The 13,730-nt window shown below is 40.4% G+C and overlaps 1 protein-coding gene across 1 annotated transcript; it reads left to right on the top strand.

The window, feature by feature from the left end:
- The first annotated feature begins 609 nt into the window (after nt 1-609).
- Nucleotides 610-10,900, top strand: Rpf1 (ribosome production factor 1 homolog). The gene is made up of 9 exons (XM_051194924.1): nt 610-844; nt 1,218-1,274; nt 2,703-2,783; nt 4,414-4,509; nt 5,028-5,181; nt 9,079-9,161; nt 9,586-9,767; nt 9,882-10,008; nt 10,735-10,900. The coding sequence occupies exons 1-9, from the start codon at nt 617-619 to the stop codon at nt 10,774-10,776; spliced, it is 1,050 nt and encodes a 349-aa protein (XP_051050881.1). The 5' UTR covers nt 610-616; the 3' UTR covers nt 10,777-10,900.
- Nucleotides 10,901-13,730: the final 2,830 nt, after the last annotated feature.

Genomic DNA, 13,730 nt, shown 5'->3' with positions numbered 1-13,730 from the left:
CGCTAGTACTGAGTGTCTTTTTAATGTGTAAATCAAGGAGGCTCTAAGTCCAGCTTTGTGAGGTGTCCTGGCTGAACATCGGCACAGCCGTGCGTTTGGGGCAGTGTCTCAAAAATAAAACCTCAAAATGCAGCAAGAGACCCGCGCCTTACACACACCCAGAATCCGCTCATCTTCAAGCCGGCTGTCTTCCCCGCCTCCTCATCCCCAGGCCCGCGGCGTTTGCACGTGGCCAGGGTTGCTGCCGCCCCCCCCCCCCCCGGGGCTGTCTGCACGGCCCGGGTAACTAACTCTTCCGCATTATCAGCTTGGGTCGGATTAGAGGCTCTGCTGTCGGATTGCCGCATAAGCATCCTAACTTCCTACAATCCCAGATCAAGGGCAGAAGCGCATCTGGGAGTCGTTTGAAGTTGCCATGGCCTTCCCCCCCCCCCCCTTCCCATCCTCTTTCATTTGTTTGTTCCTTTGCACCAGACTGCAACTAAATATTGCAAGGGTTGTCACTGCGATCCGGCTCAGTGGAGCAATGCAGGCACTCTTCGTTCCCCCGGAAGTGAAAGCGCCTGGCCCGGGTCACAGACGGGAGCACTTCCGCTTCCGTAGGGACGCAAACGCCATGGCGAAAGCCGGGGAGAAGAGTGCCGGGGTCGGGAGGCGAGGCTCGAAGAGGAAAGCGGCCGCCGAGGAGCCGGGAGAGGCCGCGGCCGCGAGCGATGGGGCGGCGGAGGGCGGGGCGCAGCCCCGGAGAGCGGCTGCCTTCCCGCCGGGCTTCAGCATCTCGGAGATCAAGAACAAGCAGCGGCGACACTTGATGTTCACGCGGTGGAAGCAGCAGCAGCGGAAGGTGCGGGCGGGGCGGGGGATCCCATGCAAGTTTCAGTGTTGAAACTTACGTGGATTTGACAAAGCAAGCTCTCTTTGTTAAATAAACGCCACTGATTAGGCTGCCCTAATGTGGTTCAGTGGTTTAGCCATTACAGGAAAATCTGTCTCGGGGATAGTAGTGTGCACCTGTACTCTAAACACTAAGGAAATAGAGGCAAGAGGGTTGTCAGAAGCAAGCTGTGCTACCCAGGCAGACCTGTCAAAAGTTTTGTGTGCTTACTTTAAAAGATTACAATAATCCTCAGACTGTTCCTAGAACTAGTGTGTGGTTTCAGGATGACTTCGTTAAATAACTGCTGGTTTCTCAATGGTGTTTGTTTTTATCCCATTAGGAAAAGTTGGCAGCTAAGAAAAAACTTAAAAAAGAGAGAGAGGCTCTTGGGGATAAGGTAAGGGTTTTAGCCATGTAATTTGTCTTAATATTAAGTAGTGTTTCCTGATAGTATGTTGCTTTGTTTCTTCTAAAATATTTCAGAGGTTTAAAAATAATGTAACAAATCCCTTTCTACTCTTTACCTAGCATATCGTGGTGAAAATCCATTGCTTATTCTTAATAAGCACAGTAGTGCTGTTGATCTTCACAAGGCAGAGAAAGCTCTCCCTGGCTTTGGTATTTGGGGACTCCCCACTGTGGACGTGACTTGAAGCTAAAAGAACTACTAAATATTCCTGCATTGTTGCACAACTAAATTTTTCAGTTTTCAAAGTTTTTACACATATGCTTAGTTTATAATTTATACTTATAAAATTTTTAGAGGTATGCTTCTTCCCACTTTTATCTCATATAAGTACCAAGTAAGAATAAGGATTCCCAAGGAAGGCAGAAGTGTTCAGATTATACACAAACTAAGCGTTCAATTTTTTTCATGCATTGTCTTAATAGTATCAGCTTAAATCATATGACTATCACTGGCCCTGGGTTGGGGAGGTAGCTTAATAGGCTTTTGACTGGAAAACACAATGCCCTCCCTAAAAACACAGCACAAATCAGTTTGGGGACTGAAAGATGACTTCCTAGAATTACCTTCAAAGATTACATTAGGGCTAGCAAGATAACTCAGTAAGGTGAAGGCGCTTGCTGCCAAGCATGGTAAACGGAGTTTAATCCCTGGAACCCTGATGTGGGAGGAGAGATGCACCCCAACAAATTGCACACTTAACACATACGCATCCAACATCCTAAATAATTCACCAGTTGCATAGGGTCCGTGTATTTTGAAGAAGTCTTAGTATATTGTGATTCTGTTCTCCTTGGCAGTTACCATTTCTTGAGTTAAGTTGCACGGTAATTCTCCAGTATCTGGTCACGGATGTGCAGCGTGTTAGTTGGATATTCGCTGTATGGATGTTTATTTCCATTACAAATGACCACCTCCTACAGACCTTTAATTTCTTATCGTAAAATGCCCCAAACATAATTACTAGGCCACTGGATAGAGTTTTGTCACATTTCTGAATAGATTTCAGGAACATAGAAAACAGTTAAACAGTCCCCTAGATTTGGACCTTTGTGATTTTTTTTTTTTTCTTCCCATTCTGTTAATTTCCTTTTTACTGTTAGTTATTTTTCTTAGAGATGGATAATTTTTGTCATGTCTGTTACTTCTGTCTATTTTTAAGTCATTTGGTTCCTATGTACCATGTATGTCTCTTCAGGTTGTTAAAGGGTAGCATTGTCATTCCATTTTGTTGCAGGGATTTGTGTAACAGTAGTTGTGGTTTGAAATAAGGAAGAGATTGTTTGGAGGTTTTGAAGACTCTGCCTCCCAGCTGTAATGTATATGCTTCTAAAACTCGGTGCTTCCCATCTTACTTAGGCTCCACCAAAGCCAGTTCCCAAGACCATCGACAATCAGCGAGTCTTCGATGAAACCACAGTAGACCCCACTGATGAAGAGGTAATGTCGGAAATGTCAGTGCTCACCATTGGTGATGCTGTTTAACATCATGGTGGCTGGAAGAGCAGGGTACCCCCTTCTTCCTACCTCCTTGTCCTGTCACAGGTGCTTCTTCCCGCCAGCTGGTCCCACAGCTGCATCAGCCCCAAATGAACACTTAAACGCTATATTAATTATGAAACTGTTAGCCGATGAATAGGCTTCTTATCGGCTAGCTCTGTCTTAATTATTAAGCCATTTCTATCAATCTGTGTATTGCCACAAGGCTGTGGCTTACCTGGTGAGGCCCAGCATGGTGTTACTTCTCCAGCAGCCTCGCGGGGTTCGCTCTGCCTCCTTTTTCCAGAATCCTCCTCCACCCCTGCCCTGCCTATCTTTCTGCCTGGCCAATCAGTGTTTTTCTTCATCAACCAATAAGAGAAACATGTACAAAAGGCAACCCCATCATTGTCTCTTACTCCTCTCTTTGCTATTTGGCCCTCTTACAACATTTGGAATGGTACCACATCATGCCAGCATGGGGACCTACACTTATTACTTCACTGGGATCGTTCTTACATACTGAAAATATATTCTAGTAAATTTTGTGATCTTTTCCAAACTGGTTTTTGCTTGTAAGTCGTGTTAGAGCTATATCTGTCCTGCAGTTTTTCCATAGGGCACATGCATCTCTGAACAACTTTTCTTTGTTTGCTGGTTCCTAAAGAACCAGGTGAGTTTTGGGGTAATCATCCTCTAACCAGCTTACCTAAACTGGCTTCTAATAATTTATCTACTGGCTTCATTGTAAATTTTAGATAATTACATCTCCAATGGCAGATTTATTTCTTGCTTTATTTTTTCCTACTCTTGTGCTGACTGGAACTTCTGACACAGTGTTCAGTAAATAGAAAAGCCAGTGATACATTGCCGATACAGCCTCCTTGGTGTTTACATCATCAGTGTAGGTTTTCCTCTTATGTTTTAAAGAAATCCAGTGTATGCTTTGTTTTGTCATGAATGAATATAGAATTTTTTCTCTTGGAAAATACTGAGATACTTATGTGTTTCTTCCCCGTGTTACCTTTATATATCTATGGGTTCTCTAATGTTAAGTAGATGCCTAACTGGCATCTCTTGAGTTTTGTAAATTTAAAGTATCTTGCATAAGCGCACCTGTGGGTTTGTGTGACAGTATCTTGAGTCCATCTGCAGCCCAAACTTCAGAGCATATTTTTAGATTTCTAACTACTCTGTGCATGCTTACCCTAACCCTGGCTTGACAAAGCCATGCCTTCACCTTTCCCTGACAGCTTTGGTTCTTGTCTTCTGTCCCAAGCTGCTGTCCCCATCCTGGAAGCTGGTCCTGCTGTTTTCTTCCACCAGTTGATCAGATGGGAGTATCATTAGTCAGGACTGGTATTCATGCCTACATCTGTAGCTATTTTGCAAGAATACACATATCTTAGTTTGTGCCCTGAAAGTATTTTTTTGATAGCTGCCCAGTTTATACTTGAATTGTGCAGGTAAGTCAGCCTCATGTCACTATTAATGTCACCTCCTCCTGCACCTGTCAGCTAAAGTCAAGCAACACTAAAAATCTAGGCTCAGTGAACTGTTCGGTATAAAATAATCTTTCCTCTGTTCTCAGGTGGCTTATGATGAAGCTACAGATGAGTTTGCTTCCTACTTCAACAGACAGACATCTCCTAAGATTCTCATCACGACATCGGATAGACCTCATGGGGTAAACACATTGATTAGTGTAGTCCATGAAGTGTTATGTCATATTTAAAATGCTCCATTCAGAAAGGTGAAATAGTTCATTGCCTTTGGTAACAACAGTGAATAAGCTAAACAGAAATAACTGATGATATAATGTAGGATTACTGAGCACAATCCTTCAGGATAGTTTTATAACCTTGACAACTGTTAACATCATGCTGGTTAGCTCCTTGTTACAAAGTGCTATCTATCTTTATGGGATGTTTAGCAACATCCACAGCTCCTGTCCTTTCTAAGCCAGCAGCAACCCCCCACACCACTATATCAGTCCTAGCCATAGAATGCCTCCAGAGATTGCCATGTCTCTGTCCCCGTGAAGTAGTACTACTCCTTATTGAAAACCTATGCTTTAGGATAATTGCCCTTTGATACATGAGGCATTGTCCAGTTCTCGTTCTCCTGTCTTGCTTAGAATCATTATTCCTGTCCTTATAAGTATATCCTTATTCCTTCTTACTTCCAGTAATTCTTTTCTTACAGAGAACAGTACGACTCTGTGAGCAGCTCTCTACAGTTATACCAGATTCACATGTTTATTACAGAAGAGGACTGGCTCTGAAAAAAATTATTCCACAGTGCATTGCAAGAGATTTCACAGACCTGATTGTTATTAATGAAGATCGTAAAACACCAAGTATCCTTTTGGTTTGTTTTTAAGGAAATTTTCTTATCCCTTTCCTCGCCAGTTTTTAAACATATTTGAAAGAAAAGGATTTCTATCAGTTTTAGAATGGACATTTTTTCATGGCATTGCAACTTTATCTATCCAAGATGCTGTAATACTTTTTTATTTTGGTGTAGCTTCATCTTAGGGTCATCAGAAAGCATATCATTGTTCTGAGGTAGGAGTGAAACCATGTTATGTGGCTGGTAGTGGTGAGGGTCATTGCAACAATGAAACTTGTTCTGTGAGTCTCACATGACATAAATGTCCTCTGTCCCCAAGGTTTGACACCCTCCTTCAGGGGCCCTAGTTCAGTCCTATGCAGATGCCCCAGCTGTCAGTCTGGAGTCCATGAGCTCCCCCTTGTTCAGGTCAGCTGTTTCCGTGCGTTTCTCCAGCCTGGTCTTGACCCCTTTGCTCATCACTCTTCCCTCTCTGCAACTGGATTCCAGGAGTTCGGCTCAGTGCTTAGCTGTGGGTGTCTGCTTCTGCTTCATCCACTACTGGATGAAGGCACTAGGATGGCATATAAGGTAGTCATCAATCTCATTTTAGGGGAAGGGCATTTAAGGTAGCCTTTCTACTATTGTTCAGATTGGTAGTTGGGGTCATCCTTGTAGATCTCTGAACATTTTCCTACTGTGAGATTTCTTTTTAAATCTATAGTTCATTTCTCATGGCTTTCATTATTTTTATATAACTTAAGTGTATTATTTTGTTTGCCTATATTAGTTTCCCAGAAACTAAAATAGACAAAAACTAGCTTTTTAATGTGTAGTATTTGACTAGATTATGATTTGGTTTTACTAGATTATTATAATTTTTATATGCCTAATTACAGAAAAGAAATATTTTTAGAAGTGATTGCTGCCTTTATAACTACTTCCCTAAATAGAATGAAAAGGTCGGTTTTAACAGTTAAGATGTCACCATTTAAAGTTGCTAATAACAAGCAGTCATCAGTTTAATGTTTTCTCTTTGCTTTAATATTTCATATAGGTACACCAATGGCACCATATCCAGCTTTTAGAAAGCCTCCCTGCATTGTCTGTTCATCTGAAACACTCGTTACCTTGTTTTTACCTTTAACCACCTTGTAGGAAGGGCCGCTTACACAGTCCCTTTCCTTCATTACTGGGACAGTCAGTGACTGTTACTGTTGAGCATTGTACAACTTAACGTATGTACCAAACAAACCAATATATCTGGGGACCTATGAATTTGGAATGTGTACTTTGATTTTGACACAAGCCACAATTTAATAGGAATGTTCTAGATAGAATTCAAACCTTTATAGAGGTTGAAGGAAATTATTTTAGGTCCTTTTAATTGTGATGGTTTGTGAATGTCTAAGCAGTAAGAAAGTACCTGGAGTGAGTCTTTAAATAGAAGAACTCAATATTTGATGTTAGCCTTTTTAAAAATAAACAAAAACCAGTTCTAATACCAGGGTTAACAGAAGTTGGGGGAAAGGCATTTTCCTGACTCATAACTGCCATTTTAAGTGATGGGCACGATGGTAAATTAATTGTAACTGCATGAAAAGGTGGGATTTGCAGCAGTCCTTAATGGAGAAGCAAAATACTGCAAATGTTAGAAATAACTGGGGCAAAAATAGCTTCGTTATATGTAGTAAGATTGTATGAGGACCTTCAGTCAGAAAACATTCAGAAAAACTGGATATAAGAAATGTAGTTTGTGCCAACATTACTGTGTCAAATTATTGCCTTTATTCTGAACATTAGTCAATGACGACAGATAGTAGGAGTTTAGCTACTGCTATTCAAACTGTGATATGTAACTTTCCACTTCTCATTAGATAAAATGGCCCAGTTAGGTTCTCGATGGCTTATTAGAGCATCAAGGGCCAAATGCAGACTTGATGACCATCTGTATTAGAAAATGTAGAGAGCACCAACTGTAACCTTTAGTGGTGCAGGTAGAGAGTGTCAGCTAAGAGAAGGGGGGAGGGGATATTAAATGAGAGCAGTAGCACGGGGTGGACGAGTGACGAGTTGAAGAGAAGTAATGAGGGCAGGACTGTTTGTAAAGCTCACTCACATTGTATACACATAGATATGAAATGGTTTTGGTTAGGAGATAGTCTTCATTTTCTACTACTGTGACAAGCCACCATGACCAAAGCAACTTATAAAAAAAAGCATTTAACTAGGACAGCTTGTAGTTTCAGAGAGTGGGTCCATGGCTGCCATGGCAGGGAACATGGCAGCAGGCAGGAAGCCCATAGCACTGGAGCACTAGCTGAGAGCTTACATCTTATCTACAGTTGGAGAGGGAGAAAGACAGAAATACTGGGCCTGCTGAAGGTTTTTGTAATCTCAAAGCCACCCCAGTGACAAATCTGTAAGGCCATACCTCTAAGCCCTTCCTAAACACTCCAGCTGTGAATCAGGCAAATACATGAGCATATGGGGGGGGGGTCGTTCTCAGACACCACATTCCAAGGTTGCTGGAAGGCAACCTTCATTATTACATATGCATGTATGTCTGCAGGCCAGAAGGAGGCACCACGTCTCATTACAAGATGGTTGTGAGCCATTTGTGTTTGCTGGGAACGGAACTCAGGACCTCTGGAAGAATAGCCAGAACTCTTAACTGCTGAGCCGTCTCTCCAGCCTGGGTGATGCTTTTCTTAAGGGATGGGTGTAATGTAGCTTCTCTGAGCCTCCTGCAGTTCTCAACTTGGGGGAGGGGTTGAGTGGCCCTTACACAGGGTCACCTCAGACCATCAGAAAACTCAGCTGTTTACATTATGATTTATAAAAGTAGCAAAATTACAGTTGTGAAGTAGCAATGACCATATTTTTATGGTCACTCCACAACATGAGGAGTGTTAATAAATTTGGAGTTGCAGCATCAGGAAGGTTGAGAACCACTACTCAGTAAAGATAGCAGCCAAAGGGTTCAAAATCCATGGTAACAGTAAACTATCCCCATCCCTTTAAGTGCTTTTTAATTTTGAAATCGGGTCAAAGTTGCCCAGGCACAGGCAGGCCTTGACATCAGATCCTCTTGCTTACATCTCCAGGTCGCTGGGACTGCTAGCCTGGGCCATCAATCCCAGCGTTTTCTGTTGTTTTTCCCCTCTTAAAAGTAAAAGCTATTATTAACTGAAAGCCCTTGGCCAGCCGTTGCTCCCCGTTCTGCTTGTGATATAACCGAACACCAGCCATAACTTATTCTTTGGAAAGTAAAGACTTTCCAATGTCATAGTACCTTTGTGTCTGTGCACTAGTGTCTGCCTAGTGCAGCTGGGACTCTGATGCTTTTGCCTGCTGTGCTCGCTGATAGATGGGTCTCATATTTAATCTGTAGTTTATAGTGTCTAGCATCATTCTGTTCATGGTAGACTATAAATGGATTATAAAGGTTGATTTTAATTTTTCATTAATTTAGAACTTCTCTCTTAAGAAATAGCAGCTCTGATTTCAGTGTCACAGGAATTTGCAGTGCCGTGAGATGATGCTCTCTTATAATGTCCTAACGTTACAAACAGGACACCCAAGGGGAGGGGAACCCATCTTTTTCTTTTTTGAGTAGTGGTCACTGGCTATTTTGTTGTTGTATACTTTCACTTTGAAAGCCCAGATTGCCCTCTTGAGAGTGATGATGGCTACTGAATTGTAAAAACAAAAAAGGTTAAGAGTATTCTAGATTAATACATGTTTTCTTGTAAGATTTGATGTAGTTTGACATTGGTTTGGTAGGAAAAGTTCAGTTATCTCAGAAGAACAAACACATCCATCCACTACTTTCTAGGTGCTCTCGAACATACAGAAGACAGCTAATTTATGCAGTTTAGGGCTTAAGTTATAATTTGATATGCTTCTTAACCTTTATGAACAGATGGCCTTATTTTAAGTCACTTGCCAAATGGTCCAACTGCTCATTTTAAAATGAGTAGTGTTCGTCTTCGTAAAGAAATTAAGGTGAGTCTTATGTACTCCTTGATCAATATTGATCTCAGGTTATAAGTAGATTAATGATCTAATCAATTTTAATTATTTGATCTTCTGATGACAGCAGATTGTCTAGTGAGGTGTTGAGACAATTTTGACAACAGCAATAGAATGCATATAATGTATTAAATGTATCTTTGTGTGTTCTATAACCATCTCTTACATTTCTATCATTTAAAAATTTTTTTTAAAGTCGGGATTACTGTTTCTGCAATCCCAGAACATGGGTGCCTGAGGCAGAAGGACCGGAGTTTTAGGAAACCCTGAACTAAGAAGTGCCAGGCCAGTCTTGAGCTAGAATAAGTCCCTGTGTCAAAACAAATTCTCTTTAATGTTGTCCAAGTTCTGGACCCCAAAATTATAATGTATGATTTTTGTTTTCTTAATTTTTCAGAGACGAGGCAAAGACCCCACAGAACATGTTCCTGAGATAATTCTAAATAACTTTACAACACGGCTAGGTCATTCTATTGGACGAATGTTTGCTTCTCTTTTTCCTCATAATCCTCAATTTATTGGAAGACAGGTTGCCACATTCCACAACCAGCGGGATTACATTTTCTTCAGGTTCCACAGGTGGGGCATATATTAACTTGCACTCTGCCAGTATGATGTACCGAGTTCATTAAGCTTTGCCATAGACAACTAGTTTGAATGAACCCAACTGTTGTTTAACTTTTGTCTTTGAAGATATATATTCAAGAGTGAAAAGAAAGTGGGAATTCAGGAACTTGGACCACGTTTTACCTTAAAATTACGATCTCTTCAAAAGGGAACCTTTGATTCTAAATATGGAGAATATGAATGGGTCCATAAGGTATGTGGTAATTGTTCTATAACTACATAGTTAAGTTACTTATCTGTTAAGGTATGTGAGAGAATTTCTTTCCCCATGAACTACAAAGAAGCAATCTGATGTGGTATCTTGGCCTGCTGTTAACCTAGATTTGCTTAGCCCAAAGAACAGTGGTTTTTTTAATTGTGTATACAGTGTTCTGTCTGCATATATGCCTGCATGCTAGAAGAGGGAGCCAGATCTCATGACAGATGGTTGTGAGCCACCATGGTTGCTGGGAAATTGAACTCAGGACCTCTGAAGAACAGCCACTACTCTTAACCTGTGAGCCATCTCTCTAGCCCCAAGAACGGTGGTCTTTTAAAGGGTTAAACATCAGTGTAGGAATGGGAAACTCTCAGGCCAGACCTATCATACCAGGTCAGCTTCCTGAGGAGTAGGCCCAGCAGTTTCAGCCTGGTACAGTGATTCTGTGTCACTGTTTGAGAACTATCACTGCTGGACTCAAGAACATTGGGAAAGCATCTTAAGATACGTGGGGATATCAGTAAAGCATTCTTCTGCCTAGTTAGTGGGTACAGCCTTCCCATCTTTACTTTAAAACTACACGAAGGCCTGGAACAGAAATTCCCAGGCCTCAGACATACCCATTGAGTTTTCACAGTTACTCATAAAGATCTATGAAAGCCAGCTTTACTATCTTACCTAAGTAATTGTTCTTTGTCTTTTTTCCCCTTTAATTTTCAGCCACGGGAAATGGATACAAGTAGAAGAAAATTCCATTTATAAAGTATTGGGGGCGTAGTGTTCAATTTTCTGGACAGACCTGTCTGGAAAAACTTGGTAAATTATTTACAAAACACCCTTTTCAGAATGGAATGTATTGATTTTATAAATCTTATATTTGAACAAATGACCAAGTGCCATTAATTTCTACTTTGTTGTAGAAAATATAATTTTGGTGAGGGTCTAAAAGTCCTAAAACTTGCTGTCATTTCAAATTAGTTGTGAATAGTTTTGTTGGAATTAATATTCAAACTTTCTAATTTGCATAAAAGAACTTGTAGGCTAGAAAAAGTATTGTTGATAGTTGGTGTGTAACCCTGATTTAATACACGGGTCTGTGAGGCTAGATTACCAGGACTTGACACAAAGTCACAGGTCATGGAAGTTAAACCTTGCTTTTTTACCCAGTTGCCCTCTATTGTCCTCCTTCATTCAGGGGCTGTTGCTTGAGACAGGGTTTCTCTGTGTAGCTCTAGCTGTCCTGGAACTTGTTCCACAGATCAGGCAGGCCTGGAGTTCACCCACCTGTCTCCCAGGTGCTGGGATTAAAAGCATGTTACACTACCACCAGCCTCAAGTTCTTGATTCTTCTAATGGGACTCTTTATTTCCAAACTGAAACAACTATTCCTGGTCTAATTGCTAAGTACACACTACAAAGGGTTTTGTTTGGAATCTTCTGTTGTCTATGTGAGCCCAGAAGACATGTGAAGTGCCTATAATCCCTTTCTGCCTCATTTATTAAAAGGGTCTTCTATTAAACCAACAGCTCACCATTTTAGCCCATGCTAGAGACCAACAAACCATATCCCCCAAGTGCTAGGGTTACAAGCATGCACAGCTTTTTGTATAGATGGCAGGGATCTGAACTAGCGTAATCACAGAGCAAGTACTCTGACCATATTTGGAATATTCCAAATACTCCCCATATTTGGAATACTTCAAATAATTCCTGTAACTGATGAAAGCTAGAAGCCTGGCTACTGTAAAGCATTAAATCTTAGAGTTGGTGTTGAAAAGATTAATATACTGCACATTTCACAACAATAACAGGGCCAGAAATTTGTAAGCTGTTTTATTGTATGCTACAGCCAGTGTATATAAAATAGTTCAACCTTGTGAAACAGAAATCCATGAAAATTCAGAGAGGTAGATGTTAAGAACTGACAAGTAGAAGATTGTATATCATGGCACGTGTTACAGAGCTTTTGTACAGACTTCAGATTTAGTTCTCGTGAATAGTCACTGGTTCATGAAAAGTGAGAAACCTGAGGGAGGAGGGAAAAAGGTAAAGTATCAATAACTTTTTTAAACATTCTTATCACTAATACTTAGGCAACAATGGTTTTATATTTGAAAGTGGTCTATTTCTGAGATGCTGTGCAATACCACAGTGCAGTGACAGTCCCTAATCCACTCTCAGACTGCTCAACCACTGGCCCCTGGCTGTGCTAAACCACTAGGCTTGACAGGTTAGGGTGGATGTATTTTCAGCTTTTGCTGGTATACATACACCATAAGTCAACCCCTTTCAATTAACTTGAGCCTAAGCCTGTCTATCTGTTTACTTTTGAAGATACAATCTACAAAGGCACTGAAATCCAACTTTCCCCCATTTTCACAACTGGCAGAATACCTATCTTTCTGTCACTAAGACTACTACTGATTATCATAATAAAAGGGTAAATATAAAAACATTCAGTAAGGAAAATCCAAAGATCATTTGAAAAAATGATTTATAAGATGCAATCACTGCTATTTACCTTCATATAGAAAACGTACAAGAAACACACTACTGATTTAAAAGATTCGATCACTTCTATTCATCCATACACTGAAAACTTGCAAGGCACTCAACACACGACTGCTCTCAGCAGCATCAACGACCTTAATGCGGCAGCCCATTAAAAGAATGAATAGACAGTATGTATGCCTCAGAATACTATTTAACAGCTTAAACGACTGAACAATCCATATGGGATAAACACATCTCAAAATTGAATCAGTAGTTACATACTTAAAAATATTATCTTGAAACTATGATACAGTTAAGTTTATGAATATAGGAAAAAGAAAAAACAGGCACAACTTCACGACAGGTTACTATAGAAAGGAGTAACAGCAAAACCTGCTTTAAAAATTAATAAGGTACAAAAATTAAAACTTTGAGTGCTTGGTAACAAACACTAAACCTTGGGCATGGGGAACAGAAGAAAACATTTAACTTCACTTAATAGCAACACACAGACAGACGCCAAAATGTCAGCCTTGGCCGTGGTCTCAAACTTGGAAACTGACAGTAAGTAAAGTAAATGTGTTACATACAGCTCAGCTGCTGAAAGCCCTGTGAAGATTACTAAGATAGAGATCTTAACAGGAAACACATAACAACAATGGTCAGTTCCTTTTTGCATTCTCTGTTACTAAGTTGCTAAAGCTGGCTTTATTTTTAAAGGATGGGTATATAGATGCCAGTCATTTTCTTTTACTCAATCCATGCCTTTAACGTACACTAGACCATCAGCATAGTTTACAAAAGAAATGCAGGTCTAGAGTCCTTACCCAGGACCCATATCACTTTCAACATGTAAGTAGTGCTTTTACAAAGTAGTGCCTTTACATCTAAATACCCTCTTCTTACTCGAAATTGTTTCAAACCATAATATCCAAATTTTCTTTTATTTAAAGCTAGAATTAACAGCCTTCATTTTATTTTGAAATCTGTTCTTAAGTGTGGACTCTTAAAAACAAAAAGGCTATTATCAGAACCTCAGACTTAACTTCTTATAATAGGTGAAAATAAATGAATCTAATTATGCAGGAACTGAGTCTAAAAAGAATCTTTAGTAAATCACAACTATATAAAACTCTAGAGATCCCCAGTGACAACTGCCAAAAGCCAGAAAATATTAACTCTGTTAAATATGAAGGCATGAGCTGGATTGTTACCAGTATTTC

Source organism: Phodopus roborovskii, unplaced genomic scaffold (assembly GCF_943737965.1).
Source record: "Phodopus roborovskii unplaced genomic scaffold, PHOROB, whole genome shotgun sequence".
NCBI classification, from domain to species: domain Eukaryota; kingdom Metazoa; phylum Chordata; class Mammalia; order Rodentia; family Cricetidae; genus Phodopus; species Phodopus roborovskii.
Note: the sequence above shows the minus strand (reverse complement) of the source record. Positions and strands in the feature narration are given on the sequence as shown.